The 22,750-nt window shown below is 32.8% G+C and overlaps 1 protein-coding gene across 2 annotated transcripts; it reads left to right on the top strand.

Moving 5' to 3' along the window:
* Window positions 1-238: 238 nt before the first annotated feature.
* Window positions 239-14,769, top strand: LOC132037721 (molybdenum cofactor sulfurase). 2 transcript variants are annotated; one of them, XM_059428315.1, is made up of 22 exons: window positions 240-452; window positions 579-677; window positions 1,320-1,378; window positions 1,690-1,850; window positions 2,669-2,823; window positions 3,153-3,282; window positions 3,866-3,968; window positions 4,087-4,132; window positions 4,416-4,454; window positions 4,537-4,693; window positions 5,842-5,929; window positions 6,260-6,376; window positions 7,431-7,508; window positions 7,611-7,712; window positions 9,137-9,227; window positions 9,397-9,501; window positions 9,703-9,767; window positions 10,898-11,049; window positions 12,595-12,827; window positions 13,348-13,484; window positions 14,184-14,294; window positions 14,391-14,769. In XM_059428315.1, the coding sequence occupies exons 1-22, from the start codon at window positions 335-337 to the stop codon at window positions 14,499-14,501; spliced, it is 2,457 nt and encodes an 818-aa protein (XP_059284298.1). In that variant the 5' UTR covers window positions 240-334; the 3' UTR covers window positions 14,502-14,769. The 2 variants fall into 2 exon arrangements, with proteins under 2 accessions (XP_059284299.1, XP_059284298.1); XM_059428316.1 differs by lacking the exon at window positions 9,397-9,501 and having other exon boundaries at window positions 239-452.
* Window positions 14,770-22,750: the final 7,981 nt, after the last annotated feature.

Below are 22,750 nucleotides of genomic sequence, written 5' to 3'. Positions count from 1 at the left end.
AGGAAGTAGAGAAGAAGAAAATACAATATTTACAAGCTTTTAAATTATATCCAATATTAAATAATTAGTAAGCGAAGGCTAAGACTTAAATAGCGGTGCTAAAAATGGCTACGTGGGAAAGAAAGTCTCCAAAACCACGCAACTTGTGATCCAATTATATCAGTACAAGAATTGGGCTGCATTTTGTCAAACAAACAATAGCCCATTTACAAAGGAGACAGTTGGTAGCGGTTGCTATTTCCTATATTTGACTTCATCTTAATATCTTATACTAGTAGCTAAATTTCATTTTCATTTGAATGTTCCGTACTTGAATCTCGTAGAGTGCTGCAAAATGAACACCGAATTGGAGAAACAGCAATTTTTGAAGGAATTTGGAAGTGATTATGGTTATCCAAATTCCCCCAAAAACATTGATGAAATTAGAGCTACTGAATTTAAGCGCTTAAACGGTAAGATTTTAATTTTTCACCTTCCATTTGCAAAGTTAAAATTTATACTAGTGGAAAAAAGAAGATGATATCATAATTTTGTTGAATAAGTATCAAATTTGACGTTGACTATACATTTGTTTGTAGATACGGTATACTTGGATCATGCTGGGGCGACTCTATATTCTGAGTCTCAAATGGAAGCTGTTTTTAAGGACCTTAATACTACTGTTTTTGGAAATCCTCGTATCCTTGCAAATTTCAATTACCTTTGCCTTTATAGAATTGCGTTTGGATTAAAGTGTTTTGTTTTAAGTGCTTGACTTTTTTTTAAGTATAGCTAAGTAGTTCATTCATCATACTTGTAGTCGTAGTATTACTCTTGTAGTTTTGCGTCCTTTAATTTCTGTTATTATCTGTTGTTTCTTGGACTTCGATTATCGTATCATTTTGTGGCAGTTATGTTATTGTTCTTTCTTTTTTTTTTTTTGTATCATTTTGTGGCAGTTATGTTATTGTTCTTTCTTTTTTTCAGACTGATTTTTGTTATTATCTGTTGTTTCTTTAATTCTGTTATTTCTTTTTCTGGATTGTTTTTGTTTGCTTTCTTTGAGCCGAGGGTCTATCGAAAACAACCTTTCTACCTCCCAAGGTAGGGGTAAGGTCTAGGTACACTCCACCCTTCCCAGACCCCACTTGTGGGATTACAGTGGGTATGTTGTTGTTGTTGTTGTAGCTAAGTATTTCATCTTCTTTTTTAAAGTCTCTATGGAGGTTACCTAATATTAGAAGTTTATATGTTGGACTCTGCATTTATTTACTCCAGATAAAATTTTGACCTTTTTTTTGACTGGCTATTCAATTCCTTAATTCTGTGAAAAATAATAGATAGCCAGAGCAGTTGTAGTTTGGCTAGCGAGGACATTGTTGGGAGAGCACGACAACAGGTAAACATCTTCTCTTGCACATTTTATTTTGGTTGTATTGTTATTATTATTAGTCCACAATACTCTGCACATATATATTGATGTTTGCTATCAAGTGATTGATACTATCTGAATGTTAAGCAATCAAGTACAAGCACCACAATGTTGTGGGGAGGTGTTAATTCTAAACAAATGCACTTGTTTGTCGATGTCATTTTAATGAGAGCTCGTAAATTCCCTCTTCTATATGTTCTCTCATATTCAGTGTTACGCATGTGATAATGTTGCGGTTATTTCACTTTCTTTTATCATTGCATTACGGCTCTGTTCAGGTCCTTAATTTCTTCAATGCATCACCAAGAGAATATAGCTGTATATTCACTTCTGGGGCAACGGCTGCACTAAAGCTTGTTGGGGAGACCTTCCCATGGAGCAGTACCAGCAGTTTTATGTATTCAATGGAGAATCATAACAGCGTCCTTGGGATTAGGGAGTATCCTGAATGGATTAAACCTTACCTCAAATTTTGTCTGCAGAGTGCTGATGTCAATTGATTTTTTAGGAAAGCTGTCCCTCTTTTGCTGTATATTCAGTTCTTAGGAAAGGCTCCCGAAAGGCATGAACCTTTCCGGCTTTATATTTCAGCACATGATGACATCTCTACATGTCACTGCATTTGGACCACGCTATTTTTGGACATTTGAAGGAATTACCAGGACTTGCATGTGTTATCTATTATGTTACATATATGCTGACCTGATTTGTGGCTCTGTTCGACCATGTCTTTGTTGCTTTCATCATGCATTTAATCATTGTAGTGGTTCTTTTTATTCTAAGATTCCATTCACTTTAAAATGGCTAGTCCCACCACTTGCTGCTGAAGTGAGGTGTTGAATTGTACTGTTTATCTCATGGATATGGTTATACATGTTTCTGGTAGAATTTTCACTGTACCTCCAAGCGGAACTCTTATACTTGACTGATCCCAATTTTATCTAACCAGCCACAAAAATTCTGAGCTTGTTCTTGAAGTGAGCCCAAAAATTGGAGGCCCCAATTCATCTGTAATATTATATTATGTATATGCTAATATTTAGTCCATACAGATAACTTATTAAGCCAGAAAAAATGAAAGAGAAAAAGGAGAAAGGTTTTACATGGTATGAAGAGTTTGGAGAAACAGTTGAGTAGATGGAAGATTTTGCAATTGACCTGTTTCCCAAAAAAGATGGAAGATTTTGCATGATTTCTAATTTAGTTCAGTTTAATGTTTGTGTTTCTCAAGTATCCTTTTTCCTTAAGAGTTACTAGATATGCTCTCAGTAAAGGAGCTGCTGCTTTTGCAGTTGACATTGAAGAGGGCACACATCGTAGTGAATCAGAAAGCCCCAAGTCTAACTTAAAACTAACACAGCATCACGTTCAGAGAAGAAGTGAAGGTGGAGTGCTGAAAGAAGGGATGACAGGTAAGACAGGTAACCTCTTAATCCAAAATTCAGCCAATTTCCCTTGGAAACTAGGTTCTACGCTAGTTTCATCAACTTCTACCTTCCAACCCCCTCCATCCACCAAGTCTGTAAAGTTAGTTAACAGCTTCAACTCAAATTAGATGTAGTCAAAGTTCATGAGATCCCATCAATCAAGAGAAGCCTATATGCCCTTAGGTGTTAAGTGGATTATCTTTTTCTTTTTGCTAGTTTTTATCAAATGCTCTGGAAGTGAAGACACATAGTACCATTATCATTGTCTTCATCAGCTTTCACTTGTTTTATCTGAAATTGACTTCTTGTTACAGGTAACGCGTACAACTTGTTTGCATTCCCCTCAGAATGCAATTTTTCAGGTCGAAAATTCGACCCTTACCTGGTTAATATCATCAAAGAAGAAGGATCTGAAAGAATCTTAGCAAGCTCCCAGTATTGCAGGTAAAAAAATATGAAAATCTGACTCTACTGATTGAGAATAGCCAAGCTGCTAAAGTTCTGACATTTATCAGAATAGTATTAATATATTCTTTTCTACTTACTTGTAAGATTTTTACTCCTTTGTGAGGGGTCTGGGATGTCTTTAAGGAAATAGACTTTACTTCTCTTTTAAGCTTGGTTGAGAATAGATTTTTAGTGCCTCAAACATCAGCAAAAAAGGATATATACTTTTTGTGATAGTTCAAAACACTCTTCACTTCTATATTGGCTAAATTATGAGTGTTCCTAATGATTTTGATAAAAAAAGTTTAAGCATGGGCATATAGTAACTAGTCTGTCGTTCTTAGGTATATTCGGGGTCAAGGAAGATTGTTTGCCAATAACTACAAGAGCGCATGTTACATTTTGGATGATTTATGCTGATTCAGTTAGGGCTTTGATTTTAACCATTGGATCATCGACTTTTTGTCCTCTGTGCATGCTATTCATATCTCATTAGCTCACAAGCTTGTTCTTATGTCTTTGAAAATATTTTATATCTCCATCATTGAGTTGGTACATAAATTATCTTTTCTGAATACAGAGGTTGCTGGTTGGTTCTGATAGATGCTGCTAAAGGATGTGCGACCGATCCACCAGATTTATCGAAGTTTAAAGCAGACTTTGTTGTCTTCTCGTTCTACAAGGTACTTGTATTTGATACTTGCTGTTTTAAGATTACATGAGGTACTTATATTTGATATCTGCTGTTTTAAGCTTACATGAACATAGAGCTTGAAAGAGTTTTGTTTGTTTCTTGTTTAGTTATTCGGCTACCCAACTGGCCTTGGAGCACTCATTGTTCGAAATGGTAAGAAGCTAAATAAGAAAGCAAATTTTTGTTTCGTGTTTCCTCACTTATTCTTGTTTAATTTTTTCCTTCATGTACTTTACTTCTCTCTTGTCCTCCTCTCTGCCTCTATCCCTTTGCTTCTCTGTTTATGGAGAGAATCTATTTGGTGGTAAGTGTGGCAGAGATGCCTAGGTTTTCTTGTTTTTCTAGTTTTGAAGCAAGATGCTTTCATATTGCCCCCTTTTTTCCTTTTTTTCACTGTGAAATTAATAAAATTTCCTGATCTTTTTATATTGATCAGATGCTGCTAAGCTGATGAAGAAGACCTACTTTAGTGGAGGTTTTTTTCTTGGTGCCTTTCCTTATTGTAAATATTATTATTGATTACTCTAGCAATTTTAAGTTAGCCTGGATTCTTGTAGGCACGGTGGCTGCAGCTATTGCTGACGTTGACTTTTTCAAAAGAAGAGAAGGTGTAGAGGAATTTTTTGAGGATGGAACCATTTCGTTCTTGAGCATAGCAGCAATTCAACATGGGTTCAAAATAATTAATATGCTAACAACATCTTCGATTTCCCGGTAAGTGAGAGATTGCTTCGTTCTTTTTAACCGGATAAGGTGAGAGCTTACTTCTTTTGAGGGTGAATAGATTCTGGAATTGAATAATGATCAGAGTTATATTGTGATTGGATATCTCTTGCTGTCATTACACATGAACAGAGACACTATATTGGGACTCGTGACTGGATTTATTGCACACTTTTTGTTTATTATCTTTTTATGATTTATCTTGGTGAGTCAATCCTGCTAATTGTATTTGATTAATCCTGCTCATCGCTACTTTTAAGATATTGTTAGCCTTTTATTGTTTCACTACATATGTACTGTCAACCTTTTATAACTAGGTGTTACTACAAATACTGAAATAAGTCAATTTTAGATTAGCTGTTAGGCTAATTATCTTTTGAGTGAATAAAGGAGTTTGTTTTAAAAGTTCATTCAATTTTGGGACCTCAAATTTCCAGTGTTTAGTTTTTCTCCCTTTGACTTGCCTGATAAATTGCTCTTTGTTTAGAGGGTCTATAGACAGGACATGGCACAGCTTCAGTTGACGGAGGACATGACCTTAGATAGGAAGATTTGGAGGTCGAGGATTAGGATAGAAGGTTAATAGGTAGTTGAGTTTCGTCGCGCTGAGTGTGTGAGTGTTGACCTCGTAGATCATTAAGCCTTATGTGTGTACTACTGTGTTACTTTATTTGCTGGATATCTCCATATTTTGCTTCTTATTTCTATTACATTTCTGCATTTGACTACGTTCTTTTTAGCCGAGGGTCTATCGGAAACAACCTCTCTACCCTAGAAAGGTGGAGGTAAGGTCTGCGTATATCTTACCCTCCCCAGACCCCACTATGTGGGACTACACTGGGTATGTTGTTGTTGTTGTTGTTGTTGTTTAGAGGGTCTATAGGCACAGTTCTCAGTATCTGTTCTGTGGGTAGAGAAACTAGTTATTCCTTTCTGAATTATCTAATTCAGTGCCAACAGAAAACGTACTAAGAACTTTGCAGATATGGTGTTAGAAATAGACTCTGCTCAATTTGTGTAACTGTCTTTTCCTTTGTTATTTTACAGAAATTGTTTCCTCGTCTCTCTCTCCATAAATGAAGTTGGAGTCTAATGAAAATAATTTTTTTTTTCCTGAAATGTGCTGTTCTTACTGCAAGGCATACAGCATCACTTGCAGCATATGTGAGGAATAAGCTTTTGGCGCTGAGGCATGAAAATGGAGAATTTGTCTGCACGTTTTATGGGGTAAATATATCGAACATAGCATTCTCATGACTAGGTTCACATATTTTTGGAATATGGTTGGACTTTAGATCTCATTCTTATGAATTGAAATTATATGATTTGAGAAAGTCCTCCCGAGTTCACGTGAAGAAATTTCTTTGATCTGGTGCTTTTATGTCCTAGGCAAATACAAATTTATTTTGTTTTATTGGTTGCATCTGTTCTTTTGGTTTCAGTTTAGTCGACTTCTTCTTTGGTTTTCTTTCACGGTCTATGAATTGTTGCTGATGGTTTGTTGGGAATTGTCCTATGGTGCTGAAGGTGACTAAGTTAATATGACTTTTATCTCAGTTATTATCTAGTGAAATGGGTCCTACTATTTCATTCAACATGAAAAGACCAGATGGAACATGGTATGGTTATCGTGAGGTGGAAAAATTGGCAAGTTTGGCAGGAATTCAACTGCGGGTAAGAGGTCAAATGCCATATAATCTATGAAGTGTGATTTTCGTTCTGTTTTACTTGGGGATGAGATGTTTGCTACTTTATACTCTTGAAACATATCCTCAGAACAGCAATGTAGAACAGCTTGCTGTTTTTGATATAATGTGCTACTTTCATATGTTATCTTTTCTCAATGTCATGGAGGATGACATGACTTCCAAGGTGTCTTTTTAAGATTTATCATTCGTCTTCACTTGTAGATGATTGCGTTGATATGCTTAGTCTGGCTCTAAGAAGTTCTCTCATTAAACTTCTGTTGGTTTGTCTTTGATTTGCGAGTTTTGGTCCTTCAGATGTATGGTTCACTTCCTCTTTTAACCACCTTCACCACTGTTAGATGTGTGAACTGCCACATTTTAGAGTTGCTGTCAGTCCTCAGTTATTGACCTACACAGTACCTGCAATCTTTTATACTTTTGGAATGAGCAGAGGATCTCATCATGTAGTAGTAACATTTAACTATGAAAGACCAAATAAGGGATGACTTGCATCCGCACTAATATGAGATTGTTGTGTCCTTGTTACGTTCAAGCTTTTGTCCACAAATACTGAGGTTTCTTTTGTACATATGGTTATCAATAAGCTTTATTGATATTACTCCTCATTCCGAGTAAGATTACCCTGTTTGACCTCAGAAAAGTTTAAGAGTGAAGTATTTGAATATGTGACTTTGGTCAAAAAGTGTCTAAAACAAGAGTTTGAATGAGAAAAGATGCAGTAGTTTGATGAAAGATGTTACATGTTTGAAAGAATAGAAAGTAATAACAAATTATCTTAGCTGGAATTTTCAGAGAAAGAAAAGTTTGCAATAAGTTTTTTAAAATTTTCTTAAAAAATGGTCTATCATATCTTTTAAAGGGATGGAGGGAGGATTAGTCATCACAACTGGTGAAACTGTTAATTGAAGATCTCAGATATCTAATGCTATTATATGCTGTGAGTAACTACCTTATTAAAAAAAAAAAAAAAAAATGCTATGAGTAAACTCTTGCTTCTTTTTGCCTGTATTTTTGTATAGACAGGATGTTTTTGCAATCCTGGTGCTTGTGCTAAATATCTTGGTTTGTCACACTTGGATCTTCTTTCAAACATTGAGGTATGTGTTCCCTTTCCCCTCATTTTAATTGTTATGTGGCTTCTGTTGCATGCGAAAAAGGCACCGCCAAAGGTTACGAATTCAAATTATAATTTCTTTTAGGCTGGGCACGTGTGCTGGGATGATCGCGACATTTTACATGGAAAACCAACTGGAGCAGTCAGAGTATCTTTTGGTTACATGTCAACATTTGAAGATGCCATGGTAAGGGAACCCGCCACTCAAACCCAATTCCCTGAAATGATAAGATGCCTATATTTCTTACAGAGGACATGCTTCTTTCTTCAAGAATTTGATGTGCCAAACATTGAGCAATTGGAGTTAAAATTTACAGTTCAACTCAAATAGTTTATGATTTGAATGGACTAATCAGAGATCTTCTTAGACTACATTTCTCTTGCTAATTAGCTATTTATGATTTTAACCCCCCAAGAAAAGGGCTATAGGAAGTGTTAGAATGTCTCATATTAGTGGAGGAATAGGTTGTTGTTTCCTTATGTGGTTCGGGAATTACTCACTTCATGAGTCAGATTTTAGGGTTAAGTTCAGCCCAAGGTATATTTTCTTAACATGGTACTTGAACCTCTATGATCTTGGTAAAGACTCGATCAAATAGATTTCCCGCCACCGGAGGATGGTGCCGACTTCTTTTCGTCTTCCTTTCTAGTGCCGCTCCTCTCGTTGGCTGTTCCGGTGCCGCCATATCTCCTGCAACCGGCGCTGCTATTTTCTAAATCAGCTGGCGCCCTCTTCTATGAATTTCTTGTCATTGTTCTATCAATTCAAGCTACGCTGACTCACTGAGGCAGTGTCCTAGAGATTGGTGATTGGGAATAGATTCTTATCCGTGTTAGTGCAAGTAACACACTTATTTTACTGTGTAGTTACTCGCGACTTTCTGCAAGGAAGAGAACCATCATGCTTTTTCTTTTTGGTGATTGTGAATCACTCTTGCCGAAAGTCAAATTTCTATCTTTCAATATAAGTAAACTCAAGTTGGTTTCGCTACTATGATTTTGTACATGCTCCAGATGTATGGTCCTGGGCATGCGGGGGGGGGGGGGGTTGTTGTGGAAAGATTGTCTCTCATTAGTTGACGAAATGTGTTATTGTCTTCTTGTGTGGTCTTGGGAAATCCTTGCTTCATAGCTAGCTTTGGGTTAGTGTTAAGCCCAACGTCCATTTTCACTATAGAGAGTATAAGGAAAATAAATAGCTTAATGGTCACATAGAACAACAATTGCCAACTTCCGGAATTTTACTTTCACAAACAAGATGGAAGTCTTTATTTCTTCAAGTTTCTGTCTGAAGAAATATCAAATTCTAGTCATTTGGATAGAAAAAGCTAACATCTTCTTGAAATGGTAAAGATTATAATTAAGAGTGCTGAAGCAGCTAAATTTTTTGAAAACAAAAAAGTGGTTTGCTTGTCCTACTTCTTTTATTTTTTATTTTATAAATTCCTTTTCTGTTGTTTGTTCTAGATATTGCTAGGGAGAAGCTTCAATTTCCATGAAGTTGTCTTGTAATTGCCTCAATGATTGATTAGCGAACTAATCTTTGCGCTGGATGCTCCTTTGAAAGCTAGTCTTATTCCCTCCGTCATTTTGTTCCACTTGTCTATGCAGAAATTTCTGAACTTCGTGGAAAATAATTTTGTAATATTATCGTCTAATCGGTGCACGTTGCAGCTAAGCTCTATCTCTCCTCCAATTGAAGGTTAATTTTTTCAACTTTCTACTATTCGGCATGCATTAAATATATAAGTTAATATGGCTTCTTGTAGACCAGAAGTTGGTTTTAAGTATGCTAGTTTGTCATTTAATACCATAAAAGATAGTGTGTAGACTAGTTTAGTCAACCTATGCATTTCATTGACCAATTGCAGGGACTGCAAAAGCTGCTGCACGACATTTCCTCACTTCTATTACTGTCTATCCAATAAAGTCTTGTGCGGGATTTAGTGTGGATCAGTGGCCTCTAACATCTACTGGTAGCTATTCTGTGTATCTCTTCAGATAATTCAGTTTGTTGGTTTTCATGCCACATGATTTTGTCAAAGTTAAGAGATATTGTTTGTTTCAATTGCATATAGGAAATGTGTTCCTCCGCGTTTTCTTTAGAATATCAAAGTATTTTGAATTTCATTGTATCATCTTACGTACTTGTCTGTTCCTTCCACTATGAAATGCAGGGTTATTGTATGATCGTGAATGGATTCTCAAGAGCACAACCGGTGAAATTCTTACCCAAAAGAAGGTAGAACACTTTATAATGCACGTCATGTGTGTTGATGCCTGTTATCCATGTGCAAAGCCATGGTAAAACTACCTTCGTCCACCTATTATAATTGGATTCAGGAAAGTGGAAAACATAGCATTTTTGCCTATCATTGCCCATCCTTCAATGTGTTTTGGTTTTAACCTTGTTAATCCCCTAGACAAACCTTACTAATAATGACTCATTTTCACAACGTAACATGTAACTTCTTAACTTCTTAAGATAAGAGATGACTGCGTGTAGGTCTTTTTTTTTCAACCTCCCTACCGAGATGTAGTTGTTGTTGTTGTTTTCTGATTTGATTTTCTCACAGTTCATAAAAAAGAAAGTTGAACACTCTGATTGGATTATCAAACAAAAAATAAAAATAAAAAAAAAATCTAGAAATGAACTTACTTTAATTTGATAAATGATTCACAAGTGGTTAGCCTATATTTTTTGCTTCCTTTCTGAAGCCTTACTGGGCTCATCATATAATGGATGTCATCCTGTTTGTACAGGATGTTCAACAAAGCGTGGTCTTAAGAGAAGTTGAATAACGTTCAACTCCCAGAATAACTCTTCAATCTCTCTCAATGACTAAATCCTATTTTCCCCCATGTTTCACTACTAACTCTTGAGTGCTTATTTTCCCCCATGTTTCACTACTAGCTCTTAAGTGTCTTATCGCTCCAGTCCATGCCTTTTAGCCAGTCATCTCTAAATATTTTATCCTGTTTTTCTTTTTGTCGAGAACGTTCTTCAAAATATAACTTCTCTTTATTTTTAGCAATCTATATTCAATTAAACAAATAACGGATCCCCAATGTGGGACTTCCGAATTTAGTCGGGCCCCAATGCGGGTATTGGGTGGGAAACCAGAAAAGATTAAACAAATAACGAATAATTTGTAAGTGCTCATGCTATCGATTGTGCTGTGATCTCTACTTTAATATTTGGAGTCTTTATTTTGTAGGAGAAACTAGTAATTGCTGGAAGCCTATATACTGGGAATAGAAATAATTAATGGTTATTCAATGTTTACTGGCTATTGCATCTTAACTATTATCTCTGATTCAGTGTTGATTTCCTCTGCATCAACATCTAAGTCAGGTGTGTTTGCATTCTAGGTTCCAGAAATGTGCTATATTTCCACGCTGATTGATCTCAATTTGGGAAAAATGTTCGTAGAGTCACCTCGTTGCAAGGAGAAACTGCAGATTGAACTCAAATCCAACTCACTTGTCACTGGAAGAGATAAAATGGATATCCAAAATCATAGGTTTGAGCTTCGTCTTCTTTCTTGCCTTGTGTTATTGAAGACTTTATAAAGAAGCTTGGTAACTCTTGGTATCATTTAAGTCACGTGAATCAATTTGTAGAGCTTTACAACTCAACAGATAGATGTTTATAGCAGTCAAGGAAATTTCATGCAGCTTTATGTACGTAGGTATACAATGACATAGATATAATCTTATATAGTACCTAGATCTTACTAACTTGTATCAGCATCTGTTTTCTCAGACTATATTACAAGGTAGGTAATATGTGTAAGGTGTGAGTTTTCCTTCTTTCTTGAGTTTTGAATTTTTCCGATTGCACTAAAATTTGTATTTTGAAACTTAAGTTGTTGATCTTCCGTGTGTTATACCTTGTGTTTGTGTATCTTAACTGACTTAAAAGTTAAAACAATGCTGTGTAACAGTTTCGTAAATGGTTCTTTCTTCACTTTTACGGTTTTTACTTGTTTTTTAATCAGAAAGGTAAAGTTTCATTAAGATAGCACGGTTATGTGCTGTAGAAAAAGTTAGAAAGAAAGAATAGTGCTCCTTAATTTTTCTCTAATATTTCTGAAGGACTGTGTTGGTGGGCTTGCATGCTAGCATCTAATCGATGCACTTAGATTTTGTGGTTCCAAAGATGGTTACGGTATATGCATTGTACTTATGTAAGTTCTACTGTTGACAAATTAGTTTGGTTGCCTTCAGTGAAGCATGTGAAGCTTCTAATTCTTACCTATGTTTCCCTTTCAAACTTTTTTAACGGCGGTGTCCGAGACAATTTGTGCACACCTCGACTGTTCCATGGGCACCAACTACCTCCCACCAACCCACCAACACAGGTACCGGGCAAGTCTGTCCACCTAGGCTTAACCAATGCTTAGGCAGATGGGAAGAAATCACCTAATGTTTGTTTCTACCGTGATTTGAACCCTTATCTCCAATTGTTTGTACCCACTTCATTGAATACCATGCCGCACCCTTTGATGTGTTTGCCTTTCTAAGGTTGTACTCATTGTTTTCCTTGTACGTTGGAACAATGATTATGTTCTCTGGCATGTAATAGAGCGTCTAAATTAAGATGAAGTTTGGTATATAGTTCATGGGAACTAACTGTTTTTAAAGCTATGGCTGATTGTCGAGTTTCAAGCTTCGATTTATTGGATCCAAAGCAGATTGTATCAATTATTACTTGTCACTTAAAACTGTGATTTCATCAGTTTCTTTATTATACTTGCCAAAAGACAAAAGCAAGAGAAAAAGAAACTAAAAAAGGAGCGAACAGTCTTTTGAGAAGATGTCCATTATTTTAGTCTGGCATATTCTTAAAGTAGCTACGATTAGGTGTGACTGCTGTTCAAGTTCTCGTGGAACTGAATTAGCAGTATTTGAGTTATGTAAGCACTGGTCTCTGTTTAGTGTTCACCACTTAAAAATCTAAAAAGAAGATTGTGGTTCATGAATTATAGTTATGTAAGTGGTTCTTTCTAAATTAGTAGTATGTTAGTAATACTCAATTATTCTTCATGTCTTTTTTATTTGGGTAGATATGAAGTCCGAAGTTATAACAATGAGGTTGATAACTGGTTCAGCAAGGCAATTGGTCGACCTTGCACTCTATTAAGGAATTCCGGTTCCCAGAGTTTCTCCTGCATAGATAAGAATGGGAGTCCTGGCATGTGCAGGGATGTTGGCGCTAAATTGAATTTTGTTAATGAAGCCCAGTTTCTTCTGGTATCTGAAGAAAGCGTAGCTGACCTCAACTCTAGGCTGAAATCAAGTATGTTTTCTTATCTTATTCCTTTCTTAGTAGAGAGAAATCTCTCTTTCTGGTATTAAACTTTGGAATAGGAATACAAGGAAATTAGAGATTGCACCCAATACAAAGTGAATTTGAGGATGTTCCTCTAAGCTGAATTTGTAATAACTTTTAAACCATGTCTGTGCAATGATAAGTGGAATATCTTCTGTTCAGTGGATACTGGTGCTTTTGCATTACTTGAGATTAAGTTAGACGAGGTAGTGTCTTCTCTCTTTAGACGAGACTAGTATTGGGTACTTTTACCTCTAGTAGCATGGCTGTTGTGGCAACAGAAGGATTGAAAAGGAATTAAAAGATAATTGGCTTTGAGTCCATTCAGTATCTTGTATAGTCCATCATACGTGATTTTTTTTCTGGATAAGTCACTTGTATCACTTAATATGCTTCCTCCAATGGTGGTTAGTGATTTTTACAGAAAAATGTATGAAGCAAATAGGTTTATCAAAAATTCATTCAGCCTTAATATTTTTATATTTAGGTGGACGAAAGAGCAATGGCGGAAAATCAGTTCAAGTTGGTGCAATGAGATTTCGACCCAATCTTGTAATATCTAGTGGTGAGCCATATGCAGAAGATGGATGGAGCCATCTAAATATTGGTGGCAAATATTTTTTGGTGAGTTCTAGCTCCTATAAAATCAAGATTTGGAAATATGAAGTGAGTACATTCTGTCTTAAAATTGTCGTTGAGTATTCTTGTATTCAGCAAGTCAATAGAGGTGCTAATATTCGCACGGAACATCTGAAAAATCCTATATATATTGAGTCTGCCTCCTTTTACAAACCTTGTTGTCTTAAAAAAAGAGAAAAGAAACTGTAAGTGTAAGCTAGTTGTTATTTTGTTAATGTTCTTGATGCATGTAAACTAGTTCTTTTGTTATATAAACATGCTCCGTATTGAAAAGTAGTCGGTGGAGGTAGGAGGAGAAGAGAGAGAAGGCAACAGATGATTCTGTTAAATGCAGATAGGCTGTCATTAAGTAGTCAATGGTCATAGAGGAAGAAGTGCAAACTGAGAGCTACATAACCCTGAAAATGTCAAGAACATTTCCTAACCCTAAGGCTCGTGATCCCTCTTTCTTCATTTCTCGTGCTCGAAGCAAGTTTGTCAGTTTGAAGAAACAGTGGTGAGGAGTGAAAGCTTGTCACTAAGTAGTCAAATGGTTTATGTTCTTGATATTTTAAGGGGTTATGTAGCTCTCTGTTTACACTGGGTATGTTGTTGTAGTAGCTCTCAGTTTGCACTTCATTTCTTTTTATTTTTTGTTAAAAGTAGAAGTTTTTTATGTGTACGCACTGATTTTGTTAAATGCAGTCATTGGGTGGTTGCAATCGCTGCCAGATGATCAATATAAATCCAGAGGCTGGTGAGGTGCAGAGGTTGAGTGAACCTTTAGCAACTTTAGCAGGCTACAGGAGAGCAAAGGTTAGAACCCACCTAAAAACGAAAATACCCAAAAGAAACGCAGCTTGTTTACTTTACTGAGTTAATTGCTTCTTATCGTGTTTTCCTTGCAAACAGGGGAAAATATTGTTTGGCATACTGCTAAGATACGAGAATAATACGAAAACCGAATCAGATCCATGGCTTCATGTAGGAGAAGAAATAGTTCCAAATGGAGATGGGCATTGATTATTTTCTCGAAAGTCCCTATTTGAAACTTGTGAATAGTCACAACAGTGGTGATACCAACGTTCAGTGTTGTGAAGAAGCGGCAGATACTTTGTCTCGCTACTCGCTAGGTCAATACATCAAATTGTACTTTCTTCTTGTTGTTGTTGTTGTTCTCTGTATGTACATGAGTATGTACTTCTAAAAGAACTTGGATATCTTAATTCTTTGTATCCAGTGTAATTATAATAAGTTAATAACTAGTGATAATGTATTCATGTTCATGTTCTTTGACCGAGTCCACATCTGTGTCCGGTATATGCAAATATGTAGTTTGTGTAACATCTTGGTGTGCAACCCATGGATATTCTAATTGCCAGTATCGGCTTATTTATCAATACCATTCATATCCACTATAACCCATGGCATTCCTTGATTTATGAATGATGCAAGAATCCTCCTCTCTTTCTGTTCTCCAGAAACAGTTGGAAAAAATTGTGGTTTGACATAAACGTTAAAAGCTCTATTCCTCTCAGCTATTAAGGTCAATTATGAATTCATGTTGTACTTTGTAATTTTGTCAATTATTGCGGTTGTAATATATTTGCATCATGAAACTATGAAGTTAAATTTTCAAACTTATGGACTAAATGTAAGAGTGTCAATCAGAAAGGGACATCTTGAAACAAATGTCACCTTGAAACCTAGAATGTTCGATTAGGCAAAGATTGAAAGTCACACTTGGGACGTATATTTATATTGGAAATAGGATCCAGTAAAACTGAATATTTAGCTCTAACTGCATGCTTGAAATGACAAAAATTTCTAAAGCACAATCTTAAGGATAAGGTCGCTCATTATATTTGCATCTTATTGCTGACAATAACTTGAAATAGCACTTTGTAGCGCTTATTTTACCGCTCATTATCTTTTTGAAGTTTCTACATATTAATCGTCATAACTAATCATAAGGATGTCATGAATCTATATATATCTATATATATAAAAAAGGAGAGGTACAAGCAATGTGGTTAAGCCAAGTGGCAAGCTAAAAACAAGCCACTTGGCAATTTGAAGACAAAGTTAATGAGAATTAGGACAAAATAAATAAGAATTTTATAAAGGATTTTTTGTAAAAAGATAAAATTCAATTTCAAGATTAGAGTAGTTTTCAAATCTACTCAAAATCTGAAACAGGATTGAGTTTGAATTGCACAATAAAGCTTTTGCATTTTTGGATAGAACTTTTAAATTTGAATTAGAAGATTAATCTTTGCATTTGAAGATAAATATATTCTAACGCCTAAACCTAAAATATAGTTGAAGATAAATATATTCTAATGTTTAAACCTAAAATTTAGAACATAGACATGATTAAAACAAGTTATATTAATTTTTCAAGACAAAAAAGAAAAGAAAAAATAATGAATGGAAATTAAGATAAAGACGGAGATATTTTCCGTAGATATATACTATGCCTACTCCTACTCTTGCTTCTAACTAATTATAAAGATAAATTGGAATCTGAATATGATTCTTCATGTTTAGCAACTTCTTTTTTATTTATTTTTTCCTTTGAGCTTAGTTAACTAGCAGAAGCAAAATCGACATTTCTTTACGATTTTATAGGACTAATATCTATTATTTAATTAATGGATTAGTGTGCATAATCATGCAAATTTGTCGTGATAGAACAAATATTAAAAGCACCTTAAATACCGAAAATATAGAGTTTTCAAATTTGAATGTAAAGCTAATGATCTTATAACAATGAACTATTATCAATAAGATTCACTAAAAATTTACATAAAACTAATGAAATATTTTGAATTCAAAATTAAACCAAATCCACTAGATAATATTTTAATTGTATCAGCAAACCATTATATTTTCTTTTGGTCTTTCTCCTTATCCGTCTAAAATCATTTTTTCCCCTTAACCACTTACTTACTCCTGTTATGATTTTATCTATATATTGTACTTATCTTATCTAATTAGGAAAAAATCAATTTCAAAATATCTTAGCCAATAAAATATACAAACCGGCAAGTTGTTCGAGATGGATACTAGCGTTGGATATACATATAGTATTATAAGTGGATTTGAATTGAGATAAAGGCTTCTGAATTTGAATTTTGAATTGAGGGATAAAAAAATTTGAATTAGTTTAAAAAATAAAATCTATTATTCTCCCTTCTCTTATTTAATCCCCTAGATCATTGTCAATCCCCACAAAATTTTCAACAACATATTTTTTATTTGAATTGAGTTGAAGAATTATTTGCTTACAATTGATTGACCTTTGTTTAGCTTCTTTTGCGCAGGTGGATTGTCATAGTCTCAAATTCAAAGAAACTTCTTCTGTTAATCTTTTTCTCACTCCTCCTATATGCAGCCATGTAGCAATGGTAAATTCATATGATTAGGAAATTGTCAATTATTTATGACCATATGTATATTAATATGTTGTTCTCTCTCCCACGGTAAACAAATGTACTCTTCTTTTCTTGTTTTCATAAATTTAAATGATGGTCTATTTCTTATAGCCTGTTAAAAAAGATAATTATATTGAAGTAGAGGCACAAGAACACAACAAAAGGTAGCTAAAGGTACTCTTCTCTTTCAGGATAGAAGATCTAACAGAAGGAGATGAGACAGGTAAAGAAGATGGTATAGTCTTTTTATACGTAGAATTATTTTTTATAACAATGCACATTTTTATTTTCATTTAAGAAAACAAAATATTTTCTCCCGTTTATATTGTCTATGTGGTCTTCTCATTAGTTAATTTGCATTAGTTTTTGAATAAATATATGCATTACCATTAGTGATACTGTGGAAAGAATATTACAACGATTATTTCATTTACGGTTTCAGTTCAATTTCCTCGGTGTAATTTACCATAAGATTGTTGATAACGTTGAAAGCTTTGTTTTTTTAAAATAGTTCTTTTTATTATTTAAAATATGTCAATTAGATCAGCTATGATGAAAAAATAGTTCTATTCAATTAAAATGTAGTTATTGTTAATATTTTATAAATTGATTATTTATAAATATTTTAATGGTATATGAAAAACATGTTAGCTTTATTGAATTAATACTTCTAAAGTAATTACTGACCATGATATTACATATATCAATGAGATAATGTTCATTATTTAAAGTTAGAGTTGGAGTCCGATTTTTTAAAAGAGGAAGTCCGCTAATGAACACTCAATCGAAAGTTTTTTGAAAAGATTTTCAGATTTGATTTTTAAATTTGAATCCTTATCATAATTTTGTATCATGAATGATAAACACATCCTTTGGCTCCTTCCTCTCTCTATTATAATAGTTTACAATTCCAAAAAGTTAATACAAACGATAGATCAAACACAATTATAAAAATATGGCTACAAAAGATAGGATTATTTGCATGTCGAATTTTTTCTTCAGCAATTAATTAAAAAAGTGATTTTGTCTCTTCCATTTTGCAGTTGACTATTTATGTTTGATGCTTTATTTTGTCTACATACAATCAGTATTCAAGTATATGTTGATGGCAAGTGTGATGCTCTAAATTCTGCTCTTAATGAAAACACGTGTGTAAATTCGAAGATCTTTATATTAGATGAAATATGTATATTTGATATATACTTGCAATTTCTAGTTATGCTCTTCAAGTTGGTTTGTCATTCGAATTCTATTATAAATTTATGTCGACACAAGTTGATAAATACCAATCAACCTCCAAGGTTATGCTCTTTTTTTTACCTTTATTTTTTATTGTTTATTATTTTTGAAGCTTGCTTTGTACTCATGTATTCCCTACATAATTTTTCTTTTAATGTGTTTTTGAACTTTCGTTTTTGTTTGTTTTTAGATTTTCAAGGAGCTGTTGAATAAATATAATTCAGAAAACGTTCTCAGTACACTATTTAATGAGTCGATCCTTAAGTCTCTTCATCTCTTCATAAATTTAACACTAACATCACCAGCTTAAAAAAGGAGATAATAAAGAAGTTGAAGTAGATCTTAGATTTTCGACAAGAAACGCAAGGATATCTGTATAAATACAGAACATATACTTCTTATTAATGACATACAAGCTATTTTAAATTGAGTGTAGTATGTTTTTTATTTAATTGAAATATAAATTTTTTTTTAGTAAATATAAATTAATAATTTTGAAAAACTTAAATATTAACATAATATTTAATTAATGGGTGTATAGAATTGAAAATAATATTTGTGCAATATAGTGGTTCTAAAAATTAGATATCAAAATTTCCTTCTTTTTCTAACTTAAAAAGCATGGAAAAACATTTTAACAGTCTTTACTTTATTTTTTACGTGTAGAAAGACATTAGCAATTGACTTAGAAAAAATTAAAAAATGATCTCCACAAGAATGAAATCCTAAAAATTGAAGCAATTAAATTTGACATGATATTAAATTAGATACAAGTATTAATTTATTAGCTGGAATTAGTTTTTCTTATACTAAAGCTAATTCTTTATTAAAGGATAGACTATCTAAGTTTGAGATGAGAAATTTTTATGAAGAAGCTATGATGAAAAAAAAAACGCTATTTATTGATAAGATCACATAAGCGAGGTAGTAAAATATAAAGCTACAAACAATAGAAATAAAAATGATACATTCTGATTTATTTATTTTTGGTTTGGGGGGGGGGGGGGGGGGGGGGGGGGTTTATATTTTTCTACGGTGATTAAGCAAGCAAAATCACAACTATTTAAGATTGGTCTATTGATATCCTCTCGCATCGCGTGTATGAATACTAGTCTATATATATATAAAAGGAGAGGTACAAGCAATGTGGTTAAGCGAAGTGGCAGTAAAAATAAGCCACTTTGCATAGTTTGAAAGTTTAGGTTTTTTGGCACATTGAACTTGAAACACAATTTCTTTGGATTTTTACAATCTTTTAGTTTTTCCATTTCAATGGTTAGATTTAGATCTGCTTGAGCTTTAGTACTATTTATAAATACGGTATATATTGATTTTAGATTTAGATCACCAACGAGCTTTAGTACTATTTATAAATACAGTGGCGAGCTAATTACAAGCGACTTGGCAATTTTAAGACAAACATAGTACGCATTGTAATAATTTCTAAAATTGTTCAATTTAAATTGAAAGATACAATAGAAATACTTGATATTCAAAGGATTAAGCTATTGAAATTTGAAATTTAAAGAGATAATTTTCATTAGTTTAAATTTAGAATTAAAGATAGTGACCTCTACACGGAGATCTAAGAAACAGAAATTTACGGGAGAGTTCAAAATGAACTCTTACGGTTACCTTATCTTATCCTAATGGATATTGTAAAATCCATATAGTTGAATTTTAGATAATTGTGTTTGAATATATGCGGTAATTATTTTATCGTTTGTGTATATCTATTCTAACAAAAATGACTGCGTTTACTTTAAATTTTGGAGCATGGAGAAATTTCAAAAAATGCAATTCATTTAGAGAATTAAAAGATATTACCTATGTTCAAAAACAACTTACAAAATACGTAATCATAAAAAATACAGATTGCTTATGTTTCAAAGTTTAATAAAGCCTCTTCACGAGAATTCTTTCACTTTTATTTGTATGAGTAGACTAAAATTGAAATAGCAGTTTTAAATATTATAACAAATTAGTTTATTTTGTAAACAAAAAAAAAAAAAAAAAAGAAGAAAAAAAAACGTATGGGGAAAATGTGAAAAAATAAATAAATAAGGGTAGCAAATAATAACCGACTTTATCTTCTTCTGTTACATCCATTTTATTATTTTAAAAAATTAATTGATATTATCGATTTCAGATATCTTTTTCAAAATCATATGCATAGATTATAAGAGAAGGGTATTTTAGAATCTTATCTTTTCTAACAAACACATGATATTGAAATTTGAATTTTAACAAATTTGAGTTGGCATGAAGATCAAATTCGTAACCTCTTATATATATACCTCTTTACTCTTAAGTGACACAAACATCAATGTAAACTATTTTTTTTTTTTAATTGTTAATCATTTTCAAATTTATCTCAAGAGAATTTTTTGTGATCGTTTCATTCACGAAGGTATTAATTATTTCTTTCTTTACGCACGTATATTATTTTGCCGTACACAGTTAATGCAGCATAGTGGCAATAAATTTTCATTCCCGTGTTTAGACTATTTAGAGTCATATTTATGCCCTCCCTTATTCTTATATTCAAATTGCCATGCTAGCACTGTGTAAAACTGTGGAAGGACCTCCACTTCAGTGTAAAAATTTGCAAGCTTTTTCTTAATATTTCTCTTAGGCAGGAAGACTACTTTATGCAGCATGACCACATCACATTCTTTTATCTACTCTCTTTTAGGAGGATTAGGAATTAGATTTGCAAGTATTTGAATACTTTCACTAAAATCATTTAAACTGTTAGTTTTGAAACAAAATTGGTTATAACAGAGAAGATGAAAAGTAAAGGACTTAAACAAAAGCCTAATATTTTAGAATTTAGTGGTGTAAAGGAATAAAATTAACATTAAATAAAGTGTTGTGTGACATTTAATTAAAACATAATGGATATCAAGTTGTAAGATGATCAAGTTTTACACAGGTCAAGTAAGTAAACTGATTAGTATAATTTTTCATATACTTATATCTTAATATATAATTTTTTTTAATAGAGGATTTCCATAATGGATAAAAAGATTATACGTAATGAGCATCGGATTTCTCCGGATAATTCCCAAGGTATGTTATTCAGGCGTAATTTAACTTATCGTTATTGTTGTTGTTGTTATTTACAATTTATATTACATTTATCTCTTGTCACAGATGTAACTAAGGAATCTTAAGTTTCCACAGATCTGATCTATACAAATATCTCAAAAACGCGAAATGAATATTTTAAAAATGAACAAGTATGATGGAGAACCAAAATTTATTAAGGAGTTTTACCCGATCTTTCATGCAAAGAAGGACTGTGAACGTATTTGTGTATGTACAAATATCATTATGTCACATTTTTTTCTATTAATATTGCTCTTAAGCAAAAAGATGCCTTTCTCCAACATTACTGTATCACATTCTCCTATCTACTCTCTTTTAGGATGATTAGGAAATAGATTTGCAGGCATCTAGATATTTTAACTGATTAATTTATCCTTTCTAGATTTTAATTGCAAAACCACATTCATGTTAGAGTTTTCTACTGATTTTGAGTGTGCTTTATTTATCTTATACTAACAAACGGTATTTCTGCATTTATGCTTGGAGAGTAGTTCCGTAGTATAATTAAAATAAATAATAAAAAAAGACTAAAAAAATATAGTTTTTAAAATTATTTGTGAATAAACACAATAATGAATGTTATATCACAACCTAAAAAGTAAATGTAATATTGTTAATTATGACGAGAAAGTCTTAAATTGTATATATTACCTAACTAAAATCTCAATAAATAAAGTCAAAGAGTTAAAATATTCAATAATGAATTTTAATTACCACATTAAAATAAGAAATTAAATAATTTAAATTTAAACTCAGTTTTTTTATACTTTGAAATAAAAGAGTAGAAAAATCAACTGCTTATGGTGTGTAACACCAAAAATAAATAAATAAATAAATTCAGCAGACTTTATGATAAAATAATAAAATAACTTCTATATTTATATTTTAGATGAATTCAAGGTCATAATTTAGTTTATGTATGATATTCAAGTATAGGTAAAATTCTTAAATGGAGAAAAGTAATAATAATACAGTAGAAAAAAAATGGGGGGATTTTTTTTTTTTGTGGGGGGGGGGTGTGGTTAGAGATCATATTTAGAGAGGAAAATAAATAAATTTAAGAATAAAGAAGAAAATTCATCATTAAAAACGGTATATATATTGATAAGAAGAGCAATCGATAATTATAATTAGTCAAATGATATAAGCTAATAAAAATTCATATTAAAAGTCTAATAATTTTAAATAGTGAATGTAATAAGGAAAAATATGAAACATAAAAGTTATTTGATTATTATATGATTCGTTGTCTTTATTTTCATATAGATTTGATTACATGGGTTTAGGGGTTTTGTTTGGGGGGGGGGGAGGCAGGGGCGAGGGGGCGGGGTTTGTGGATTTTATTGATAAACAATAGTTGATTTTTTTTTAAGCCAATATGATCTAACATGCTCATACAAAGCATATCACAATATAAAATGATTTAGCATAATATTTCAAAAATTTTACGCGTTACCAAACTTTTAAATATAAAAGGGGGTATAA

The sequence above is a fragment of the Lycium ferocissimum genome, chromosome 11, assembly GCF_029784015.1.
Source record: "Lycium ferocissimum isolate CSIRO_LF1 chromosome 11, AGI_CSIRO_Lferr_CH_V1, whole genome shotgun sequence".
Taxonomy (NCBI): Eukaryota; Viridiplantae; Streptophyta; class Magnoliopsida; order Solanales; family Solanaceae; genus Lycium; species Lycium ferocissimum.
This window is presented reverse-complemented; position numbering and strand designations above follow the sequence as displayed.

Coding starts and splice junctions, on each gene's coding strand:
- LOC132037721 (XM_059428315.1), top strand. CDS start 335: ATGAACACCGAATTGGAGAAACAGCAATTTTTGAAGGAATTTGGAAGT. Junction 678..1,319: donor TACTGTTTTTGGAAATCCTC/GTATCCTTGCAA, acceptor GAAAAATAATAG/ATAGCCAGAGCAGTTGTAGT. Junction 9,228..9,396: donor TATCTCTCCTCCAATTGAAG/GTTAATTTTTTC, acceptor GACCAATTGCAG/GGACTGCAAAAGCTGCTGCA.